At 42.0% G+C, this 26,345-nt stretch overlaps 1 protein-coding gene across 1 annotated transcript in view; it reads right to left on the bottom strand.

Moving 5' to 3' along the window:
• Nucleotides 1-23,044, bottom strand: part of LOC112571837 — a 53,135-nt gene extending 30,091 nt beyond the window's left edge. Inside the window, exon 1 of the mRNA XM_025251164.1 lies at nucleotides 21,902-23,044. Coding sequence (XP_025106949.1) covers nucleotides 21,902-22,156 — 255 coding nt within the window. The 5' untranslated portion in view covers nucleotides 22,157-23,044. The remainder of the gene's footprint in view (nucleotides 1-21,901) is intronic.
• Nucleotides 23,045-26,345: the final 3,301 nt, after the last annotated feature.

Here is a 26,345-nt window from a genome sequence, read left to right as displayed (position 1 = left end):
ATGCTAGATACAGCGACCAGACTTAAGGTCAACAAAATTAAGAATGTGCTGTTACAACCGTTACAACCTCAAAGTCAACCTCACAGACCTTGGGATCGATTCTTTCAACTGGGAGGCCCTTGTCCTCGACGACTCTTCTGGCGCAACACCCTCGCCCAGGTAGCCCACGCAGCTGAGGCCTGATGCGTTACGGCAGCAGAAGAGAGACGCGCAGCACGCAAGGCCAGTGTCCTCCCCCGCAACCCTACCTTCCCACAAACACTATACATGTGGGAGACGCTTCCAAGCTGACTGTCCTCGTCAGAAATTTCCAAACCCATCACTAAATCTTTATTTCTTCAATTATTTACTTTTTCTGAAACCATAGTCATCATCGAACGAATGAAGGAACGCGTAATTAACATACTTTTCCAGTCCTTCCATTGGCTGTAGCCAAGACGACGCCAATGCCTACTTTGCGTTGGACCTCTGTTTGTGCCGGAAAACGTTTGTAGGCATTCACCATGAGAAGTAAACAATTTAAAAAAAACAACTAATGTTGCTGAGGTCATCCTCTAACAAATGCGCCCCCAATGTTGATTTGCTTCGAAATTTTAATTTTAAGTCAAACAAGGTTGGACAAAGTGTGTGCCGAGCTATCCAAGCCACCTCTTTGGAAATGCGAAGCATAAGAAGCAACTGATGAGACGTTTTATTGCGCATCGAGTGTCTTTATCATCAACTGTTTAGTGCGGAGTCATATAAAAGAAGGAACAAAGGAAGGTAAATATTTACAGCGCGTGCCCGTCTTAACTTCTCCAGCAACCATACATCCTCAAAGTGTCAATATGGCGACGGGCAGTCATATCGCATGTGTGTCTACCTCTTCTCTACAAAGCTGATTTATTGATTGGTTCACTTTTTCTCGTCCGTGTAGTTCTGAGTTCCTTTAAAAAAAAATTGCTAGCGCTGGCACTTGACAAAGACAAGTTTGAAGTTTAACTTTAACATGCTGCACGTTCCTCGGAAGCTCCTACAACCTCTACAGTGGTGCCTGCGACACCTGCATTTCATTTCTGCTTTATCGTGTCCTTTGTTCTTCTTTCTTCCGTCTGTTTCCTTCTCTAAGAAAACCACATTGTACCTACAGGCGTTCTACTTTATTCGACTTGGCTGTTTTAAAAATACTCGGTATGTTCTGATTAAAGTTTGCCTAAGGCTTAGAGATCCCCCACTAAGACACACTAACAACATCTGCGGGACGCAGCAAGTGCGACTGAGGATTGGAAATTATTCGGCAGGGGGCCCCGTTGGCCTGCCCCTTCTGGCTCGTGCTTGCGGCCCCGATCTCCCTATCAGTGTGCCCCTGAAGGTGCTTAAATGTGCCCCTGTGTCTTTGTCTGTATGTCTGGACCTGCTCGTGCGTGTGTCAAGATGAGTGGTGTATGACAGCATTTTGTTATGGCTGCTCCCTCACCTAGGATCGCCAGTAATTTTGCTGATACAGGTCAAGATCAAAATAAAGAGCTCCATAGCCTGGTGGCTGTTGCAGCTGTCAATGTAACTGTCTCTAGTACCTGGCATGTGAAAGTCGGAGGTCAACCCTTTCCTCCCGCAGCATCAATCTCTCCTCTAATAAACCTAGTTGGGGGAGAGGGGGAGGTTTCATCAACACAACTGAGCGAGCCTCAAACCAGTCATATTTTGCTCCCAGTAGAGTTGTCTAGCTCCCCCTCCCATGGCTTTTCTGAAATAGCAAAGGTCCCACGAGTCCTCTACAGAGGTAAGCACTTACTAATCGCATCCATCGGCAGCGAGCGTCACTAAATAACGGAAGCTTCAGCTCTGAAGCGTCACCTAGCCGCGTCTTACCGTGATGTCACGGAAAGTTGAAAGTTTCGTGTTTTAAGCGTGATCCAGCCGAGAGAACGTCACCGGAAGTTTTCGCTTTTAAACGTTACCTGCCGTGTCTTACTGTGACGTCGTTTCCGTTAGACTCCTCAACTTTCAGGCAATGACACTTCCTGCAACGTCACCGAAGGGTGGAAGCGTTATCTCATCATGTCTCCACGTAACATCATCAAATGTTGGAAGTTACAGCTTTGAAATGTTTTCTAACCGCCACTGACACCTATACACGTCTGAGGCCGGTCGATATTTCGCTAGGGTAAACAAACAAACAAATAAATAAATAAACTGAAGCAACGAAAGTTTTTTCAACTTTAGTTCTAAAAGACACTGTCTCGCAACAACGCCGAGCAGCTTGTATCCTTTGTCGGGTGTCATAGAGACTGTTAGCGGTGGAAAGATTTGCTCTGCAAAATGCCATTCGGATTGTTAATAAAATATTACAGAGATATCAATATGCAATGCTTAAGTAAACATGTGACAATGGTATGTCTGTCCCCAACACAGTCCGACTATAGAGGCGGTGAAACTTTTTATAGTACTACACACTCGCGTACGCAGAGAGAGAGAGAAGGAAAGAATGCTGGTTATCCAGTAAGGTCTGTAGAACGCACGACCTGTATAGAAACATTCACAAAAAGTGTGAGATAAAAGGACAGCTAACAGAAACCAATAACAACCAGGCCAAACAATATCCTCTCGTTTCCTAGGCAACAAATGGCAATCTTTCCCCTAAATCCATGTTCGCGGGCAAGCCACGTGTGTACTTTTTATATTTTGGTACATGCCTTTTATATTTGTGTGGTCGGATGTGCGTGAAGGCACTATACACACTCTGTTTTGTTTTTTTTTAGCTAAGGAGCTTTACTACGATTCTGAAAATAATCTTACAAGAGATAAGACTCGTACAACAGACTCAACGGAGAAATGCGCTCTACAAATGCAATAGGAATAATAACTATTATTGTAAACAATTAAAATCTTTGTATTTTAACTTTTCTTCTTGTCTCCTTTTTATTTTTTTTCCTTTTTCTTTCTTGGTGTGCTTGCTTGAAATATGCTATAGACATATTTTAAATAGTTCCGTTTCTAATCCTCTTTCCTCCTCCTCCTCTCCTAATTCTTTTGTTAAAAGAATTTAAAGTTTAAAAGAGTTTAAAATAAAATTTCTCCGAGAAGCAAACCAACTTCGTCTACTGCAGTCAAAATGTTAATTCTTATATTTTTTCCGAGTTTTAAAGAGATTAAAGCTTGTAATTCACTCACAAGCCTTTAAGAAAAGGTCGCCATGCCCACGATGTACCGGTCAAGATGACGCGACAGTTTTCTCATCAATACTTTTCACCTGGTGTTTAGGTTTTTCCGCTTAGACATATTTTCTTTCCTTTGAAATGACATTTGATGAAGACGGGAGGTCAGTCGATCAGGTTTAATTTCCGATCCACTTTCCTGAAGGTTGCTGGCAAGTAAATATGTGATCCCGATCCAGTCTATTTCTGTTTGCTGGCTACTCACAACTTTCACCTTCTTTACGATCAATGACTAGCAGTGCTTGTCCTCCCATAACTCTTCCGAGCCGCCACACCTTCATCCGTCGTAAGGTTCCTGACGCAAAAAAAAAAAAAAAACCCAACAAAAAAACAAAAAAAAAGAAAAACCCAAAAAAACAAGCAAACAAAAAGAAACCTGAAAAAATTAATAAAATTAAGAGAAAGAACATTCATTGGTACGTGGAACGTCCGCACGTTACACCAGTGAACGAGCTTCGGCTTCCACAAGAGCTAGAATGGCACAGGATATTTGGGAAGACGGTCGCTGACGAGGGTCTTAAACTGTGATACAAGTGGGGAGGATGCCAGAGATAAGTATGGCGTGGGCTTACTTGCACATGGAGTCATCGACTGTACTCTCATATCTAACTGATCTCGATGGGTGTCTCTGCCAAGCTTCACAGTGTCACCATCGCCCAACTACATGCTCCGAACTTCCCGCACGAAGATAACAGTGGAGAAGTGTTATCAAGTGCTAGACAAGGCTATAAAGGCAGTACCGAAGAGGAAATCTTTGTTGTGCTCGGCGACTGGAAACCCAAGGTCTAACCGGAAATGGAAAGGAAATGGGGGGCCATACCCAGACGCTGATATAGTTACCTTGTCACCAACGGAGGGCCTCGACGAAAGAGGAAAAGCAACCCGAGAGTAGATTTTAACTAAAGATAGTTAATTGTTCCATCCTGAAGGGGATTAAAGCAGCTACGGAGAACTGGATCGAGGAGGACATCGGAGCAAAGGGCCTACCCGCGAGATAGATTTGATAGAACAACGGCGCCCACACCCAAAGACTGGAATGGGTACCCGACTCCGTACAGGGGTGAGGGAGGTAAGGAAGCGACCAGAATCAACTGGGTACCGCCCTCACAGAAGCCCTGATATAAATGAGCATTAATACCTCACTGCTCTACTACTGTAAGGTCGCGGGACTGACATTTATATTTTTTTACAAAAATACTTGTCTTTGCTTTCTTCGTGTAGGCCCTGAGGCATGGATACACCCTCCCTTCACAATTACTGCCACAAGAAAGCATCGTCCATGTGGCAGTCCACTCTCTGCGTGTCGTCTCAACAGATGACAATGACACCTCAATCCTCACTCACGTCATTGCATACTTCCTCAACGTCCTTCTCTCTATCAGCCAAGGGGTGTGGATCGTTCGACCCACAAGAACCTGGTGCAACTAAAAGCTTATAATCATCTCTTCGCAACAACACATTCCCAGTAAGTACATAATGAGCAAATGATAACCTTGTAGCTGAAGCACCGCCCTGCAGAAAATCACTAGGCATGTCTTGGTGCTTTTTTTTTTTGAAAGAGAAAAGGCCAAAGACCATTTTCGCGCGCTTGCATCTGTGTGTGTGAGAGAGAAAGATAAAAAAAAACAAAACAAACAAACAACGAACAAATTCTTTATTGAGCAAACCCTTTGGTTTGTTTCAAGGGGAGGAAATTAAAAATGAAATAAAACAGCATCAGCAATATTTACAGTAGCATTATTGCATACTAACATTTCTTTATGGTCTCGACGATGTACCCAGTTCATATTTATGTTTTCAAATACCTGAAACAGATATCTAGAGATTTGTTAGATGGTTGTTTCTGAATCATCTATAAAGACTGGCATGATTCCATAAGTGCCCTGTTCACATGGTATGTATATTTTAAAACATCAACTTTCGTTCTATAACTGTATAGGCAGGACAGTCAAACAACACGTGCACTTCAATCTCATGCTTGTGCGTGAGAGAGAGAGAGAAAGAGAGAATATACGTGCCTCTGAGTCAAAGAAAAAACGTTCAACTTTGACCTTCACTGAGTAGGTCAGAGGGCAGTTATAAGGTGGAGAGGGGTACAACATCGGGGTTTCATCCACGTACGTAGAACTTTAATACAAGAAAATAAAACAACCTCCTCTCCATTACACACACAAATAAAAAGAAAAAACATATATCAATGCAGCGGGTCGCAATTCCTCATTTCGCGAGCCTTGAATGCGAGGCAGGCACAGGTGTAAGTGTCAACCATGAGTTGAGAAAAATTATGCTGAGAAGGATGTTCATAAAAGCAAAGCGTCTCCCTAAGGACGCGGGTGGGGTACCTGGTGACAAAGACGACTAGCAGCTCCCACCTACCCCTGGTATGTGGCTAAACTGCGGGTATGAGTGTACGTGTCCCAAAGCACGGGGACAGAGGCCATGGTGGTGACAGGGCGTGGAGTCAGGATCACTTTGTTCGTCTTCCCCGGGTGGCGCGATAACAAACAGAGCGATAAAGGTCGGGTACGGGAAGGAAGGGGAAATGTAGGTCGTGGCTAGTTGGAAGTACTTGACACAGGAACTGAAAAGACTTCGTGCAGGGTGGATACGATTACTTTGCCGAGATTACCTGAGAGCAAATAGATTTTTATTTTTAAACACACCTTGAGCTTGTGGATAAAGAAGGTACGATCTTACCCAGCTCCGTGACTACTGTTTGGGTACAGATTAGACGGGGTTTTAAAGGGGTAGAATGGTGAATAATGAGAGGTGTTCAATTCTCCTTGACCTTTTTTTAAAAAAAAAAATAACAGTTCACGCTCAAAATGCGTGCAAAAGACTTTGACACATACTACCCCACCTCTCTTTCTCACACTCACTTCAGTCTTCCAAGGAAGAAAAAGGTGCACGTGTACTGCCAAGGGATGGGGGGAGGAGGATTGCATTACCGTCTACATCTTTCTTTTTCCTCCATAAAAAACGCCCGTAGGGTCATTGTGTCTAAAAACGGGCAATGATGTGTGGCAAGGGTGTAGATGCCCCGAGCAGCCCATCTCCCGGTGTATTGGGTCTCGTTCTCACAATGCAGATAGAATAACTAATTACTTCACCTTCGGGTGCAACCCCCGCCACTTCACCTGCGATCCACACCTCTTTTGTTCACTTATCAAGTCAGATATCAGCGACATCAGCTACGCTCCAATAACGAGAAGTCAGTGGCCGGGCCATTTACATGTGAATTTTATTACAGTCTGAAAACTAAGTGGCCATCTCGACTCCGACAGGCGCACCACACACATAGACAACATATCTGTGTATTGAAAATGTAGACCTTACACTGCTTCAGCTATCATCATTCTTCTTTGTTCCCTCCCTCCCCACACACACGTCGTCCTCCTTCGCCCCCTCTCTTCTTCTCTTCCTTCCCTCTCCAACTGTCTCTAGATAACACTAAAATTGCTGCTGCTAATACTCCTTTGTTGTTATACTCATTATTGTTAGCAATAGAAGTAAAACTAATAAAAACAGATCTGGCCAAAATGTCATAATGAGTGCACAAAGTAGAGATGGCAAGTGGTACAGTTGTCCGCCATGAGCGGGCGACACAAGGAGGCCACATACACTGCGCTGGAAAACGGTGATACGGCGCAGTACAGTGCAGCTGTGTTCCACTGCAAATAATGCACATGTGTGTATAGGGCTAGAAAAGGGTGAGAAAAGCACAATCCATGCTATAAACTCACAAAAAATGGAAAACAGTATTCAGCTGGGGGGACAATGGTAAAACCGTAAGTGGACTAAGGAAACATTGGAACTGTGCACACTGGAAAACAAGCCCCACAGCTGCGTTGTAATGGAAAAACAGCGCAGCTGTACTTACTGTCATGGCGAAGGAAGCAGTACCGCTATGACCCGTGGAGAAATGAAGCGATTTAGAGATGCAGCTGTTTTGCATCATGCGCTTGATACTAGACAAGACTTTCCTTTAGAGAGAGCGAGTCCTGATCACAGATAAAAGCAATGGGGGTTGGGGTCTGGTGTTTGACACCGCCAGCAACTTAGGCTATATCAGCCAGCCCTGTAGATGTCACATATAGAGAAATAACAGCGTGTCCGAGACGAAAGCCGAACCCAAGACAGCCAACCTTCACTGTATTGGTGACAGACGCTCACCGACAGACAGAAGCAAAGACATTTGCCGGCGCACTAAAGAACATGGAATCTGAGCATGATAGGTTTGAGAACACTGTCTTAATTGATATTATCCTCGACTCCTTTCAAATTCGAAGAATGTAACACTAAGGTATGTAACACACGAAATACCACACACCACAACCACACCAAACACACGGAGGAGCATAAGAAACACAACACCTCCCATCATTATCAACAATTCTTGCGGTGGGACGCAGCTGCCCGGTCTGCCACATCATTAACCAGCAATTTTAACCCACCCGAGTCAACACCGCTGTCTCGATAACATTCGCGGCATCGACACAAAAGCTCAGGTAAACGTCTACCGCGATCTGAACTTTCTCGCGAGATAGCCATTCACTTCAAAGTGCGCATGCGCAGGACTGGGTCATTTCCGTCATACGCCGGGTCATTTTCGTAAAGATAATGTTTCGCAGGTTATTTAAGCCAGAAATTTCTTATTCATCCTTCCATGAATCATTTGTTGTGTAACTGGTCGTCTCAAAGCGGAAGAGATATACTGGTCTAAAATATGCCGTCAAATTCAAGACATATCTCGTCCTTACATACAATTAAATGGTCGTATCAGAGCGGATTACATGCTTTTTGTTTAAAACATTATTATCCTAGGATATGAGCGAGTGATCGTATTTGCATATTATATACATTGTTTATTCAATAATATATTATATAATATATTAGAATATGAGGAAATGGTCGTCTCACGGCGTCTTACGCCGTCAAACTCAAGACATATATTGTCCTTGCAATAAGCAAACGGTCGTCTCAAAGCGGATTACATCATTACACTCTAGACAGATACTTTAACATATGTGAGAATCCTCGTCTCAAAATACAAGATAACCATTCCATCTTGTCTGCGCATGCGTCTCTTGTCGCCCAACGCATGTGTAGCTTGAGACGCGAATGTCTGGTGCAAAAAGTTCAGACACCCGCAAACCCCTAAACCCCCGACATGAGAAATGTAAACAAGTTGTGATCCTCAAGCTCTGGGTACCACCCTTCTGCACACGGGCTGACCTAGTCTCGTAAAACTGGGTGAGTATTCATAAAGCATGTTTACGGAGCCTGTTTTCCTACCCGGCTTGGGTTAATTCGCTACCCGCAGGTAACGGCTGAATCCTAGTATTCCAAGCCCACCTTAACCTCCTCCTCAAACAGTAAATTATCGGACAGGGCCTCTACCGATAACACATCTAGCGTGGCGAAAAATGGCGGATATCGTGTTTGATAAAAACAACAAGAAAAATCAAGCAGAAACAAACATAGAATTTTCAAGATGTCATAAATAAAGAAGGCAAATATAATGGTACAGAACTGCTTAGTTTGTTGATTTCGTAATTTTTAGAACAACAGACTCCATACAATAAAACTGAATATCTCAGTCAACGCTTCCCTTCAACATCGTGTCTCCCGCTTTCTAACTACATCGATCATGTCTTCGGTTTTTAGGATTTCTTTTGTTTCCAAAAACAAACCAAATTTTTGTTGTCTAATACCGGTGCACGGCGGGCACCATTTGCTCAGAGGGAATAAATTGGACTCTTTACAGTTTTTCTTTTTTTTTTCTTGTCTTTTAGATGTTTGTGGGTTTTTTATTTTTATTTATTTATTTTTGGCTGACCAGCACACGCGCAATCTCGCAGTTTTTTCCGAAATTATGGCTATGCCAGTCGGTTAATAAACTTCACCTTCTGAGGGGCTCATTAATCAGGAGACAGTTTATCTATCGGGTTAACTTTACCTTCTGATTCCAATTTGGGATATTATACCCACTGTTAATTATCGATACCCACGAATACGAGCTCGGACAGTGCTAATTAAAGAGAAGACAGAACCTGATTAATGACAGTCCCTAAATGAAGATAGACTTGTTCTGGAAGCACGCCACTTGATTAGTAAACTTAATGGAAGAAACATCAATTAGTAAAATTGATCAAGTATGTCTTAGATGCTCCCGTTCTTCTCATCCCAACAATCATCGCACAATTAAGTGATTAAGTGAAGAGCGGGGTTTCTATGCATTCAAGTGCATTGCTAGGATTGTGTTGTTGTGCCGACCTGTAGTCTCGACTCTTCCAGCTTCCAGCAGTGGGGTTGATAGAAACAGTCCCAGCTTTGCTATTCTTTAGTTAGTGTGCAGGAGTTAAGTTTTAATGTTGTAGGAGAGAACTAAAGAATAAGATCTCATAAATACTGAATCAGTGGAATCACAGTCAATCCAGCCAAAACAACTTCTTTCACTGCGCGTGCATCCTTGTACCGACAGTGGGTGCGATCGAGCGTAACGCCGCGAATCCTAGATATTAATCCACAATCGTTTCGACTACATGGGGAAAGAATGCACCCACCACGAGAAAAATCACTCTTATTTATTTTTTCTTCGTAGAGCTGTTTTTCAGAAGTTTTATTTTCTTTCTAGAAATTAAATAGTCAGGAGTTCCATAGCCAAGTGAATTGCTAGTGTGCTCTTTGTCCAGACCATGACGGAATCTGCTCTTCTATTCAACTTTCTTTTACCGCACCCTGGGAATCGGGTATTTATGAGGCAGGTGGATGGAGAGAAGTATCCAGTCACAGGCCCGGGACGCGAAATTTTCTCCTATAACCACCAGGATACGGTGCATAAAAGTGGCTCTTCAAAATCGAATTAACCCCAAGAACTGGAGAAGCTTGTGGGGCAAAGAGAAAGACAGGTCAAGGCCACAGTACCAGTGTCCTGTAAGATGTCAAGGTTTCCGATATTGTAGAGGGAAGCCAGCAACTACCAGTACCCTTCAGAGATACAAAAAATGTTAACATACGCCATTCTTGTTATCTTGATGACAACTGATTTACTACAGACTCGATGGATAACTCACAGTTCTGAACTGAGTGGTCTTGTTAAGCATCGCATAAGGCGATTATTTTTTGCAAAGATAATAAATCTGTCTCATCAACCACTGTTGTAAAAATAGAATAAAACACAATCAGTGTGTTGGAGAATAACAGTATGCGGCAAGTCGTTTTACACCATATAGCTGCAAGTTAGTAACATTTGACTGTCAATAAGACCATATGGCTGTAAGTCAGACCAAATGGTTGTCAGGGCGTTTGGCGATAGGTTACAGCTTATTGTTTTAGATTAAAGCAGACATTTGTAAATTGGAGCATCAGAATATATGGCTGTAAGTTACCGCACATGGTTGTAAATTAGAGCATGTGGTTGTAAGTTAGAAACATATGCATGTAGGCTCGCAACAAACCTCAAAATGATTCAAGCATCAGCCAGAACATTGTTCTGTTTGTGATTAAGCAGACAGGTTTAGTACAGGCTAGCAACAAACTTTATACTGACACAAGCATCAGCCAGAATATTGTTCTGTTTGTGATTAAGCAGACAGGTTTAGTACAGGCTAGCAACAAACTTTATACTGACACAAGCATCAGCCAAAATGATGTTATATTTGTGATTAAGCAAACAGGTTTAATACAGCGCCCGCCATAAACCTCTCAGAATGCACTTACGCATTGCCTCTTCTACATTTTGCCTTCTTTCCTTCTTTCGTTTTTTCTTTCTTTGGTCCTGCCTTTCTTTGCAGAAATTTGACAGTTAATGTCAAGTCTTTCAGACTGCTTGAAAAACACTTATTAAAGCGTACAGCTTTGCTTAAATAAATAAATACATAGCCAAGATAAACTCGCGAAAAACAAAAACCGCCACAATGAAGCTAATCTGCAAAATACTCCAAGGGGAAAAAAAGTCCAAATCCATCATGTTTCATCCTGTGGTCCTCTTTCCCTTCACTATGCCTGTCCTTTTAATTCTTTTTGTATGCATTTAAGGGAGTCGGGTGTTTGAGTGACAAGCTGCTCGCTTCGTCAATGTCAGCAGACGAACTGTTTATTATCTCTGTCGGCGCAGCGCCAGAGGGACTTTGATCGTGCCTGATCCCTGACACAAAAAAGTTGAAAAAAATGTTAATGGCTCAGTCCCTTCAACACAAGTTTGTATAGCAATTGAAACTTCCAGGAGAAGTTGGCGGATGAAGCCTCGTTCGTCAAGCGTCTGTTGTAAAAGTTACAGATAAGCACGTTGGACGGACGTATAAAGCTGTTCGGTGCGAATGCACCTGTCTTCACGGTGTCAAACGGTGCAGCAGCCGTCCATCTCACAGCAGCCAGGCTTGATGTACGGTCGTCAGTCGTATTCCCACGGCAACCGTGTTTGCAACCAGTTGTGTTTATTTTTTTAAAGGACACACCTCTACTGCACTGTCTTAATGACTGGCCTATTTTACAGTAGATACAGATCAGCTGACATAATATTTATACTGTATCTACCACAATGTATATATCAGAGAAGATGGGTTGAAATCTTTTATTGGTGTCGTGTGCAACCAGAAACAGCTACAACTGCCCTATCTCATTAGCGACAAACAAGAGAATTTTTTTTTAAATACTTACTCCACACACAGTCACACCACTTCTAATGTTCTTTAGAAACGCGGGTGCGGTCAAGTAGTGTGCGCATTCCAATATTAATATACCCAAGTTTCATCAATCAAATGCCCCTGAAGTTTAAATAAGTAGGGGAGAGAAAAAAGTTCAGTTTACTGTCAGTGACAGTTAGGCACAGATACTTGCCTAGTGTGCAATGCATCAACTCTGTGCCAGGTAACCGTGTGCTCGGCAGCCCGTGACTGATTCGTTTACGTGTCAATGAACACAGTTCATTCACTCAGCGAAGTCACGGCTGTTGGTGAAAAGACAGACTGTGTCACATTCACAGCACGTTCACACCCGTACACGCGTGCAAAAGCCAGGTGTAAGCTAGACTAGTGAAGTAGACAGTACGCTGCTAGGTCAGTGGCGCAGAAAAATGCCGACAAGAAAAAAAAAAAGAAAATGCCATGCTGGGTACCCCGTAAATGTGTCACACCGGCAGTGACCTCCACACTCGAGCATGCGCAGTACTAGAGTGGAGCATCAGCAGGACTTCCTGTCGCCATCTTTTCCCTGCTGTCCACGGATCCTCTGGGCTACTTGAGGTACTGCGCGCCTTCACAGGCTTCCGAAGCCTGAGAGTCTTGTCTCTATAGCAAGTGTTCTGCTGCTCTTTCCGACTATGTAGGTGACTGTCTGCCCCACATAGATACCTGGCATGCGAAGACGACGATGAGAGAGATATTGGAGACAATAATAGAGGTGGTCCACGGGAAAGCTGAAGAGAAAACAACTCTTCTAGGGATTCTGCTGCCCTTTCGACATTCTTAACTTTTTGCTTCTTCCTTCGAGGGGGGAAGGGGTGATTGAGGTAGTGATTTGCCACTGTAAGCTCAAAAAATGTGTCTGCGCGCGAAAAAAAGTAAATGCTTAGAACACACACACGCGCGGCATTATCCTTTGTCATTACCTTTGGACAAAGCTTTGCTCACAACTGCTTTATCTCAGCTGCATTAATCAGCTTTCATTAGTTTCTACAGCAAAAGACTAGAATGTTCTGCCGGTCTCTCTTCATTGTCATGGCAGCTGTTGCGCGGTCTGGTGGCGCTGCAGTAAAGACTTTGCACCGATACTATTACGATAATGTGTCCTTGGTTCACATCTCGTCCAGGGCACGCTGGTCTTTCTCTGCATATGGCACTTGGCACTGATGTAACCGTATTTGCTGGCTTGCAGTGAAGCTGTAATCCCCTTCTTTGTACCTCAAGGTTACAGATGCCCCACAGTCGTATCCACTGATGTTTGTAGATCAGGACCACGAGAACGACAAGGCGGGTGAAGGAAGTGGAATAGTGGTAAACCTGGGTGATGGGGTACTCATTTACACTTTGTACATTTGTCTTACACTGAACTTAGCCCAATCAGTCCACAAAGGAAGACTTGCTCCAAAACAACAGCAAAAATCTAAATTCTCCAAAATCGATTTTCCCCCTCAGCTACAGAGCTGTCGGTCAGTTCGTGTTTACATCGTTCACTCGACCTTCGATTTGATGAGCCATTCGAGGTTGACCTCGGGATCGCGTGTCCTCCCAGTCAACACGAGCTCAATACACAGGCCGTAGAGGCCTCCCCAACTCCCACCAAGACAAACACACACACTCTCTCTGGTCAGACAGTAAAGGATCAAACGTTTTAAACTAGTAGAATCAGAGAAGAAGTTCCCTTTGAAATGAATAGCAGGTGCTTACACAAATGTAAAAAAAAAATGATCAAGTTAGTCTGAGGATAAAAACGATGCATACGCATAACATTATGAAAGACTGTTATATTTAAAGAAATAGGACAGTTCCAGAGCCTTTGGTGGTCGTGCAGACAATGAAGGTTGGTGGCTTACCGCGTGTCGGGCATGAGGAAGACGGACCCAAGTCTTATCTTCCCTGATAAGTGGGGCATCTATTCATGTAGAGCAGCTGCTGGGTAGGTCAGACCTCCAGCCAGCGACCTTCTGCTCTACAGATGATCATAACTGGGTTACGTTGCCCTACTCCCCCTTTATGTACTTCAACAAATTCTTTAGCTCGTCAAGTTGCCACAGTAGCAGCCCTAGAGCACAAAAAAGCCCGGCATCAGACCACAATTACGAACAAAGCTGTTAGAAGAATGGAGGTGCTACAGAGTAGGTTTAACTAGCCTGGTCACAAATGGCTTTTTTTTTTTCTTCAGCCCAAATGTAAGAACTAAATAGCTCAAGGACAAAAAAGTATTGTCGATAAATGTGTTAGATTGTCCTGTCTCGTCTCTTTTGTGTACCTCTCTTTCATCCCCCGGGCCATATGATAATGAGGCATTTTCCGGTTTGTATCCATTTTTTACTGAAACAGGCAAACTGAACCCTCGAAATTAGTGGTGCACCTACTCTTCTAACAGCTCAAAATTAGCCGTGCACCTGCTCTTTGCAAGTTCTTAATTAGTTAATTAGCGGTTCCCCCAGTTAATTTAGGGCAAAATAACGGTGTACCAAACTGTACTTATGCCATGAAATTAGCGGTGCACCTGTTCTTTAGCGGTTGTCCCAGTTAATGTAAAGACTCGCAACTAGCGTACGCCTGGTTACCCGGTTACGTGAGCAACATCTTTCATCGGTCACGGTATTCAGCTCGCTGCTGCAGGTTTATTGACGACAACCTATTACCAGGGAACCCTTATTATCAGACAGAAAAAACAACAACAATGAGAACGCTGGAAATGATCATATGTCTACCGATTTAATGAACGAAAAACAGTCGTTTGCACCAGGTGTGCCTAGGTCGTAGCAATTACACACCCGTACCTGGGCCATAGTACCGTTCGGTAATCAATGCGCGTGCAACTCAGGGTGGAAAAAAAAAAACGTGGGAGCCACGTGGCTGGTTTTCGGTCTGTCATAAAGACGTGGCTACAGAGAAATACAACTGTACAGCACTGTGATCTCAGCATTATTAATATCGACCTCCTGTAACTGTTTATTTATTATTGTATTTTTTTTCCTGCTCTCGGCTGTCGGGAACAAACCAAGCGGAAGAGAGGGTGTCGACATGTAATTTCGATCTGTACTGCTCAAGACCCTCGTTTTCGCAACCGGCAAGAACGTCCGGCCATATTTTTCACAGTATTGATCAAGGAGGAATGTGATGTGATTGATTTATAGCTAAAAGCACAATAGCGCCCTCTTGCGAGGTGGGAAAGGGAAGCAAATACGAAATGCTTGCGCGTGCTGCTTGTATATCAAGGCCGAAAATCTTGGTTTATCTTGTCTTTCACAATCACTGGTAGAGATGGTGCCATTGTCAGTTAATGCTTAAAAATTCTTTTCAGGTAGTTCCTGTAATTCACAAAGCATATTAAGATGTCAACGAAAGTCTTTTTTAAAAAGAGATGTTTAGCACATACATGATTTTGAAAAATACCTCTTTCAGAGAAGCGTGGCATTCTTCTGTTGGTGATAAATATGCGGATGACAGCTTAAGGTGTACACACATAATTTTGAAACGATGTATTCTCTCCAGCGACATGACATATCCGACCTAATAAACCTGGGGTCAAAGTCATTCTTGCTCCTGTCTTCACATTGTCGCTCAATTTGTTAAAGTATTAAAAAATAAAAATAAAGTGTTTCTTTCACAAAATAATTACTTTGTGCTCCTAATAATTTATTTTCGTGTTTGTTAATATTTCTCAAAGGTTGTTATTTTCCATTGGCAATTTAAAAAAAAAATTAAAACAAGTAGTCACAATTCTTATAATTTTGGGAGAGTTACATAGTTATAGCACTTGAGTGTAATCAGTTTTAATTTTACTGATAGTCATGTCGCATGCGAGTTTAGCCGATTCCATGCCCATGCGAATTATGACCTTTTCGGGAGTATTTGATGTTTGATGTGTAAGACAAGAAACATGTGTGGACAAGAAACAAACAAAAAAAGATTCATGTGACCGTTACAAATGACGTCTAGCACTCCTCAGAAGACCCCTCTTTACACTCCAAAACTACTATACAACTTGCTATTTTTTAATATATTTTTATCCAGTTTCGTTACTGCACGATTTTGTTGAAACATATCCATTCCTATATGATTGCTTCTTACTGTATGAAGTCACTTCCTTCTGGAAGCAGTGCACACTCGCAGTCTGTACGTCTGTCTGTACGCTGATCGCAATGTCATGCGCCATGTGGTCTAATAAGAAAGGAAATGACTAAAATAAAAGTCATGAGAGTTTGAAATAATGCATCTAATAATGATGACAGAGATAGTCTTAGTATTCAAGTGATTTCTTAGTTATATCCATGAAGTACTATCGTCTGCCATCTTCAATGAAAGATTTCATGCGACGTACGAACGACTTGGTATGTGCACACCAGCCTAGACCAATACAGCATGCACGAGAATTATGTTCACAAGTCGTTACAATCATCATCGTCGTTGCTGTTCGCCGCATTCATCCTCTATAACTTGCTTGTACTCCCTGTACCTTATGCTTTGCGGTATTTGTCTTACTTCCTACTCTTCACCTAGTTTTATAAAGAGATGGGGAAGAGGTCGATACGCTCATAAAGCTATGGGATTTGCCTTTCCTGACAATGACCAGGATGTTCTGAAAGAAATGATTCTGTTGGAGAACCTATTGCTGGTTACACGGTGCTCTGTATAATACGGATGATCCTTTTGCTAGGATCTCATTTCCATAGCCTGGACTCATCTCCTTTGTAAATCCGCTACAAGGATTCCGATCTGACACGCACGCTGCAAAGTTAAGCCTGTGCATGGTTAAGCAGACAAACAAACGCAGCCACATATTAGTTTTTGGCTAGAAAGAAAGACTGTAATTTTCAGCAGTTATTTTTGCAGCAAGAAGAGATAATTATGCCTAAAGAAAGCATATGTGTGTGTGTTACTTAACAACCCTGTGCAACTGGTTTTATAAAATATAACATTGTCCACAGCCTTCAACATTTTAGCAGTGAGTTTGACACAAAAGCTAATGAAATTTAAAATGATCAAACTACCTGGGATTTTGAACAACTTTACTTCGACTTGACCGGTAAATCTGTGGTGCTCGTCGATGCGCTTTGCGAATGCGAACGTTTGCACGAGCAAGTATGGCGCGCGCGCCGCACATTGCATCCCAGCAGACTTTGGTCTTGATGAGTGTATTCGGCACGAGCAAAGGTGTTGAGTGCAACTTATGGGCAGGTTAGGAACAACACCTGCGACAGCTGCGTGGCTTCTTCCATGCATAAAGTTGCCAGATCTTGTGGCTAGTTCAGCTTACCTTTCTCTGTGGATTATCGACCCTCAGGTTCCTTTGTGCGTGTGAGGATTGCCTATTGTATCTCTTTTATTTGAGCCATCGCTGATGCTGCCTTCCTTTGCTAGGAATTATTGCCTCGATGTGCGCAGGTGTATATGCACGTGTTTGTGAGTGAGTACTCGCAGCATACCCTGTCTTCTGGGGTCTGCAAAACTGCTGCTACACAACTTTACCCTCTCTCGACTTTCGCTCCGTCGTATTGCTTTCCTTGCCCACCTACCCACCTACCAGCAGTTCTTAAACCTGCAGACGAAATTTTATGTCATTTATCGGGTCAAAAAATATTCAAGAGAAATAAGTTCCTTTTATTTCCACCCCCTCCCCTCTCTCTCTCCACAAAGATGTGTGGGCTCATTCTCACTATGCAGTTTGAGTCAGGTCAGACTTATCTACACCGGTCATCATCAATTATGTCGACGACGACAGTTTTCACACATCTGCGACACAGAGGCGCAAGCCATCGCGAAACTCTTGTGTCGAACTGAGTTAAAAGTACTTGAGTTCTCTTGCGCAGGATGTAACCTGCTACCTATATGCTCCTACAACCTGTGGAAAATGGGGCTGCCCTGTCTTAGGTCACTGACCCTTCTGCTCAAAACCACGTCTGATACCGTGTGAAACTTCTTTAACTGACTTTTATTATCACCGCCTATACTTTACTTTAAAGGCCAACCTGAGTGCATTAGTTTTCGGTATGTTCGGATATAGATAATAATATGCTATGAAAATAAAACAATATTTAATGTATAATAATTAAAATATGCATTAATAATACCTTTTACTCTGTGAGTATACGTCTTCAGAAATCGACATTCTCACCTACTGCTCGGAAAGTGGATGAAAATTACCCGCTACTAATGGAGAGCTTCTATGTAATGTATTTTAGAAGCAATTCATCGAACGTGTGGTTGCTGCTTTTGAGTTGACGAAGGAGAAATATTCTGAAGATGGGAATATTTGTGTGATTTCGCAACTCATCCCTTTGCAAGGATTGGCGAAAGGACCTCGGTCAGTGTGTGAAAGCCACAACAAACTTGTCCATGGAGTTTCAAGTCTGTAATCGTAACTCTAATTGACAGGATGGTTTAAAGAATTCCAATTTTTTAAACTTTATATAATTCAATTATATGCACAAAACTACTGAGCTCACATCGCTCCTTAATGAAAGTACGTCTGCACACTTTCAAAAGCTTGTTTTAGTTCGTTACAAAATTCAACGCCTGTCAAACTCCAAACATACAGGAAGATAACTTTTGGAGCTGTTTTATCTCAGTCTCCAGCTGAAATGAAAGGAGTAAACAACTAGTAAAAACCATTTAAATGAAGACATGATGGCATTTTTCAAACCATTTCAAGACTCTGCAGGCTTTCACCATTAAGGGATGTTAGCCTGTATTTCCACTGACTCCCAGCGCATTCAGACATCTCAATGTTTTCAGCTGCTACCATTATTAATTTGTTCTTTGCTTGATTTTAAGACGTTTAGAACCTCATTTAGGAATTAATTAAAACAGATAATTCAAGGGTTCTTAAATTTTTAAAATGTTCACACAAAGCACTTATTGTCATAGTTAAAGTTTAGTGTGCTCTGTTGTTACATCTCTCAACAGTTAACATTGTTTCACCATTAACATTAAAATAATAATATAAACTTTATACGAAATTGATCATTGCTGTCTATAAAACCAGTTTATACTTTACTTACCCACACGTTGCCATTTAGTGTATCAAGCTGCTTCCAGCATACACATCACTCACACTCATGACATTGTATAAGGTCACCACCGATGATGGACTTGCCATTTATCTTACGGTATAGTCATAACTGTAGACCAGGGGTGGGCAACATACGGCCCGCGGGCCGGATCCGGCCCGCGACGGGATTTTGACTGGCCCGCAGACTGTTTCTGGTCGTACATGATAATGTGGCCCATGAACATTAACAAGACAAATCTGCGTTCCAGTCTAACTGATATTCACGTGCAGTCGTTACTGAGGATTTCTATGTCCGACATGCAGCCAGAGTTCACAGAGTTCCAGCAACTTGTTGACAACTTTGATCGACCGCAGCTGTCTCATTGACTTCAGCAGCTATTGAAGTACATTACGTTAACATCATTAAATACTGTTTTCGGTCTCTATGCTTTAAAATTAAAGTTTGCGAGTTTACATTAAACACGATTTATTCCTTGCATATGTAGATAAATACGCGATTAAGGTATTGATCCAGTAATCTGGCCCGCCAAGGACTTCATTTCCCCATATCCGGCCCGCCGACCGGAGAAGTTGCCCACCCCTGCTGTAGACAGTTCTTTTCGTCTCATTTTTAACCCAACACTTGCCTACACTGAACAAACACTTTTAAACGGTCTCTACTGAACTGTTTTGTACGAATTCTTCTGAGCAGTATTGGGCCTTAAACGCATTCCTTTCCCTTCTGTTTTCTATTACCAGTGATTCCATCGTTTATTTATGTGAGCACAAAACTAGCCAACGACGCCATCTTTAGTCATACTCAAGGTGCGTCACCTCCTGTTATTTCAACAAATCCAGGTGTAATTTGGAGAAAAACATTAACATAAAATCTGTCATGTCTTTTTTTGTCTTAAAAATCATAGCGGAACAAGATTTTGTGATGCTTTATCCAGCGATGTCGGCCGAACCTATAAAACATGGGGGAGGCTAGCACTGGAATGTGCGTTGGTGTGCGGCATGGACAGTGTCTATGGTGTGAGTACAAGACAGCAGACGGTGGCCAAACAGGAATCCCGCTGTTTATTCGATTTAAAATAATTTAATTTCCACTAACCAGACAAATTATCATGTGATAAATAGACACCGACGTGTCAATCTAACTGAGTTAAAGCAGGAAAATATTGACTGGAGATGCTTAGAGACTTATATACATAGTTCTTCTCACGGCTACGATGCTCATAAAATCGATCTTGTAGTCTACGGAACAGACGTGTAAGAGAAGGTAATCTTTCTTAATGATATTTTAAAGGGGAAATAAAAAGAACAGAACATGAGAAGTTCACTACCAGCTCTTCTATCTTTTATCTTACTGTGCATATTGCTTAACATTTCCAGGTGACAGTAAGAACATTAGGTATGTAAACTAACCTATTCATGCAGTTTTGTATGATTATTATACAAACAAAGAAGAAGCCTTGTGAGCAGTAAATTTATAAGTTAAAATGATAATTTATAATTGATGTTCAGGATTATCTACAAAGGAGATCTGTTTTGTATTGGACTTCACAATTATCTTATGAGACACATGAGAGAATGCCTCAGGCAAGGTTCAAAGCTAAAACAAACAAATGGGCAGACAGGAACAAAGACTAGGAAGGCAGACAACAAACCTGAGATCCTGACAGACTGGCAGTGAAAGCGTAACACAAGCACAAACATGAGGAAGATGTTTGAACAGACAGAAATAAAACATGTTGACTCACGAACGACTACAAATACATATTCATAACATTAAAAAAAGTATATCTTCAAATAACTGTTTTACAAAAACTATTTTCCTAAAGCTAAATATCAACATTTTAACAAATTTTAAAGTTTTCTCACAACATAAATTTTACCTGATTTATAATAAGTAAGTAGGCTTATTGGCTTTTTTTATATATCTATGTTATGACAGCTTACTAATTCAGAAAAGTAAATGGCCATCAGCTTATATTTTTAGTTTTCAATGTACTTAACTACCTCCCCAGATTTTTAAAAGTGCCCTCTTCTGTATTTTTGTATCAAATCAGTCATTACGTGGGATAGAGATGTGCAAATATATGTATGAGTTGGGAATGAATGTGTATACATCCATGAGAATGAAAAGTAGGGAGAGTACATTCATGCCAATAAGTGTGCTGTGTCAATACCTCTGTGTGTGCATGTGAGCTCTTATGTGAATGTGAGCACAGGTGAATGTATATGCGCATGTGGTTGCGTGTGCATGTGCATATGTCCATCCACATTTCTCGCTCTTCAGATTACAAAATACTAAGCCAGAAATGAAGATGGTTCTTGACAGTTTTCTTATCATTGCAGCATATTTTCAACTAAAGAAAAAGATTTCTACATGTAGGAGTCATTATGAAGATTTTGAAAGCAGTAAACTAGTTGATAATGTTGTTTAAGCATGCATCTGTTATATAATAAGCATTTAAAAAACACTTGCTATTGGAGAACAATTGATTAGAACACGAAACATAGCAAGCAAAGAAGGTTATTTCCCATGCCCGAACTGGCTGTCCAGAGAGAGTCTACAATAAGAGGTCATGTCATAGGTACACGTGCACCCATAATCTTCATTCAATCTCTAAAACAATAAAAATAAACTATTTCTGAAATTTAAGAAAAGAATGTTCATCTACTTTTTATACTTTCCTTAATTTTTCTTTGTTTTAGCTTGTTTTCTCTTTGTTTCGCTCATGAAAACTGGTAAAATGAAAATGCTTTTCTTAAAAATAAATGTGTAAGTAAAAGATCTGATTACATTTTTCATTTTTGAAAACTGACAGTTGCATGCCTGTTACCTCCACTATGGGTGTAAAAAGCTTAGAGATATCCAAGTTACAACAGTGTGTTGTTAAGAGAATTTTATGTTATCTTATTTTCTAGAACCCTCTGCCAAAACTGACATTATAATGATAACGCAAGCTGCTATTTAATGAGTATTGGTACCTCTAAAAACTTTTCTAACTTACCTGTGAAGAGCAGGACCGTGAGTTGCATGATGATCTAATGCCTGCATTAGGAAGGGAAGTGGTAGCTTCTCTTGTCATGCTTGTTGTGCTGAGAGCTGGTGAAGATTGATCTAATGTCATCACTGTCCCCAGCAGTACTACAGATACTAAGAAGAGAACAATGATGGACTTGGAAACTGCCTGCAATGGCAGTAAGCCAGAGTTGCCACCACATACATACAGCAGATGGAAGAAAGGACTCAGGACTGGCTGCATTTTAGGAAAGTTACATACAGTGGCAGTCTCCCAGCAGATGCAAGTCACTTGACAGTATGCCTTGAAAATCTTGCTCTTCTTTTTTATTTTATTAGTCCATCCTAGGCCAGTTTCTGTTAAAATTTTGTTCAAATACAATTTCCAATAATGCTGCACTGCCTCTACTAGTGTCCAAAATTCCTGCAGTCATCTTTTCATGCCAATGGCCAAATCAACTTCATGTTTGGATTAAGTCATGGACCTGACCTGGCGATTTTATATTTGCCTTGGAAATGTTGCGTGTATTTCTCGTGGAAATGTATGAATCTTGAATAAAAGTGCTTTCTTCAAAAAGAAATCATCTGTTTACGAAGAATCACTTGGTGTTGACTTGAGCCTGACACTGTAAAACATTGCGAAAAATTGAAAGTACTTGAGATCAACACAGACACGCGCGCAGTTATAAGATATAGATGAGTTTCCATCAGAGAGTGTGTTCGCTTGTCGATCAGCTGAGCAGACGATGGCGCTGCTATGCAGGCGGTTTAAAAAACCAAAGGTGTGCAACACGTGTCCTCCTCGCAAAGAGTTTCGCCGCCACGCGAAGTACACTACTGCATCACAACACCCAGCACTCTCGAAAAGATAAACAAGCTGACAACAGTCATGCGTTAAAACCAGGCCTCGGGTTCACAAATTTAGTGTTACATGAAACAGTTTGGCGTCTGCTGTCAGTCATGTGGCATTAGCGCTGACACATACTATCGTCTGCAACGACGAAGGCTGTCATTTCTGGCGACGCTCAAGTCCGGGGGAAGGAGGAGAAGAAGAAGATCCCCCGGATGAGATGAGAAATTGCATGTCTTGCTGCACGATTTCAGAGCTTTGTGGCCAAGCACGGTGTAAAGCTCACACATACACGCATCTTACTTATAAACATGTAAAGTGAGATCTAACTTACGAAGGGTCGCGCTCGCTGGCTCAGTAGCCCCGCCTGCTATCAATCGATCCCAGCAGCAATGGAGAGTCGTGTCCCTTTACAAAGCTACGCGCCGATCAGCTGCAGCTACTCGCCGCCGTTAGTCGACAAATTATACAAATGTAGCCTCGTTTGTTTTTTCTGACACGTATTGTACATCGTTCTTGGTCCTTTTTTTGAATAAAAGTGACGATATAGTTTTATCGATAACAAATAGTCGACGTCATAGGGGGCTTGAAGTCAAGCGCAGACGCGAAGAAGCAGACGACGAGGCTAGCAGACGACGAAACAAGCAGACGACCTGATGTCTGGTCCTAAGCAAATAAGTCGTGTGGGAGAAGGGGAGGAACTTGGCAGGCGGCGCGTGCGAAGGCAGGCACCATGGTGAGTGGCTTTGTTGCAAGCTTCAGAAGACAATTACATTTTGGAAAATAGTGTTGCAACTACTCCTTTTTTTTTTTCTCCCCTGTGTTGTCTCCATGGATACCGACTCTTGTCGTATCATGGGTATATATCTCTCCGTGGTCTTATCTCCTCTTACAAATTTTCGGCTGTGGGAAGTATGGTGATTTGTTCTCAAATACACCAACATCAGAAATGTGTATAGAATAAGACCCTCAGAATTTATTAAGAATATAATTAAAATGTCAAAAGACAGATTATGACACGTACATATATGTGTTTGTGTAGGTGTCCGTGTGTTTGCCCTGGCACTTGTACGATTTTACAAGCGTGAATGGTTGAAAGTGATCCACTCTGCAGTTTGTGTGGACTGGATGTAATGATGCAAACCGGTAAGGATGTATGAACAGCCTTTCTTTTCTGCTTTTAAATAAAGTCCCAGGGGGTAGGCTGCATGAGGTGTTCTTAACTCTTGTTCTTCTCTGTCCAGCTGTTTATAAGACAGTTCAGTATCTAAAATTTATGGACACTTAAATGCTTGGAACAGAAAGGGAGATGCAAAAGAACCTACTAAACATTCCTCGCTGCGTTCCTAAGTCTTCGACAGTTTTGTTGATTATTCTAAAGCTGAGACTTACTAATCCACGCGCGCACGCCCCCACGCGCCACACGGAGTCTCAAAAATCAAACACAACGGACGACACAAATTGAAATCGCCGCGGTCTTTATCGATTCTCCGAGGCTTCTTAGTTCTGTTTGGCAAGGAATCCTGATCAGAGACGTTCTCCAACTTCGATTATTGCAAACAAGTAGTTTCTTTTGCTGTACATTTCAAAGCACAGTGATCGTTCTCTCTCTCTCTGTGATGTTTCATGAATGTTGCTGTGGTCTTATTTCTTTATCAAATTGATATTTCCATTTGTGGCTAGCTGTGGAAAAAGCCCGTTGATTATGGTATCACCCTCATCAATAAAAAGAATTGCATCCTACCGCTCTCTCTCGTTTCAACCATAATGTCATTACAGCAAGGGTCACGAAAGAAACAGTCTCCTGTGCACCTTCTGTCGAGAACGTTCTGTCTTACACAAGTTCGTGAAGGTCATTGGAATAACTCGACAGCAAACATATGCGACAGTTCGTTACGAGAAAGGTACATACGCGTGTGCTAATGGCCATGTCCTTTTGAGACATTCTGGGCTATTTGGTACAACATAAGTGCGAGAGTTGCTGATGCAAATGCCCAACTCTCCCTTGTAAACGAGCGCTTTGTTTACGTGTGCCAAAAAAAAAAAAGGTCCAAGTCCGCGTTACCATGGCAACAATGTCGCAACCATTAGGCCATTTCCAGCTTTTTCTGTCGCCTGCCTTAAGTGTGCTACTTGACAGAGAAATGTCGTTTAGCTTAAGACTCATCATGCAGACCTCTTTCCCCCTCCCTCCCCTTCAAAAACAAAACCTTAGCGCCGCTAAACAACTACAAAGTACTGCTAATTGAAAATGAAGTTGTGTATGTGCTGTCTGCAATTAGTAGAAATAGCCTGATTACTACCCAAGACAGGTGATGCAACAGTAGATAATTGATAAATCACAAATGGACAGTTGGGATTGTAACGTATGTCTTACAAAACCTACAAGCCTGTTGTGGTAATTGTTGATGTTGTTATTGTTTCTTTGGCGAGTTTTTGCATCTATGTTTCATTCGATAATCAGGTGCGTGATTGTGTGTAGGGGTGCCTGTGTATTAAAAAGTGAGTGCATGCAACAATGAGGACTGACCGACAAAGGGTCACGTGACTGCACTGACTAAGTCCTCCAGCATCGTAGCCTAATGTTTCCCCATATGCTCATGACCAAAATATGGAGATCTCTGTCGGCTCGAAGTCTGCAAGGACGCCTGGCTCCACTCGACAGAACGAGACTGTTATCGTCATCAACATTAAGACTGAGCAGTAGTAAACAGTTGCCACCTGTCGGTCACAGAACTAGATGGTTGTATTTCTGGGAGTCCACTCCTGTCTCCTCGTGTTTTTTGCCGCAGTCTCGAATTCTGATAAGTACCCGACACTATTTTGCCTTTCGGAGAAGTTATTCATTAAATTGCTATCAACCATGTTCTAATCACAGAGCTGTGGGGTCACATATGCATGAGGTGCCTTATTAATTAAGATAGATGTGAACTTGGTTTCACATGCGTGGTGCTCCTCCGTGAAAAAAGAGATAAATCAAGCCAGGGGATGCACGCTTGAGGCCCAACCGTGACACAAGGAGAAAAGTTAACATGGGCTCACATGCAAACAAATGGGAACAACGACCATGACATCTCTCTTTCCAGTCGGGACAGATAACCTGATAGTCGTTTCTCTGTGGAAGGAATTCAAGGGAAGTTAGGATGCCGCCTGTACCTTTAGCTGTTGGTGCACAAGTCGGCTTGCGATTACCATTTCTGCCCTTTGTTATCGTTAGGATTTCGTACCATCAATCAGCAACAGTAACAACAGAAGCTGTAAGCTGTCAGACCTAATGTTTCGTGGACTTTGGTAGCTACGAGTAAATGCAGAAATTATATACTAATCTTGTTGAGAGGAGTGGTAAATGTGGCTTAATAGTAACAATAATTAAAGATTTGTATAGCGCTTACTCACACTTGTAAGGAGCATGCTCTTGGCGCTTAAAACAAGAATGAGACATGGACAACATGGACAGCATACGAAGGACTAAAGAATACACAACAGTACTGAGGAAGAATAGAAGACAAATATAGAAAACGCGGAGAGGAACAAGTAACAGAAGCTGAGAATGTCGTGATTCTGCGAAGGAAGACGAGTAGAA

The sequence above is a fragment of the Pomacea canaliculata genome, linkage group LG9 (genome assembly GCF_003073045.1).
Source record: "Pomacea canaliculata isolate SZHN2017 linkage group LG9, ASM307304v1, whole genome shotgun sequence".
Classification (NCBI taxonomy): Eukaryota; Metazoa; Mollusca; class Gastropoda; order Architaenioglossa; family Ampullariidae; genus Pomacea; species Pomacea canaliculata.
This window is presented reverse-complemented; position numbering and strand designations above follow the sequence as displayed.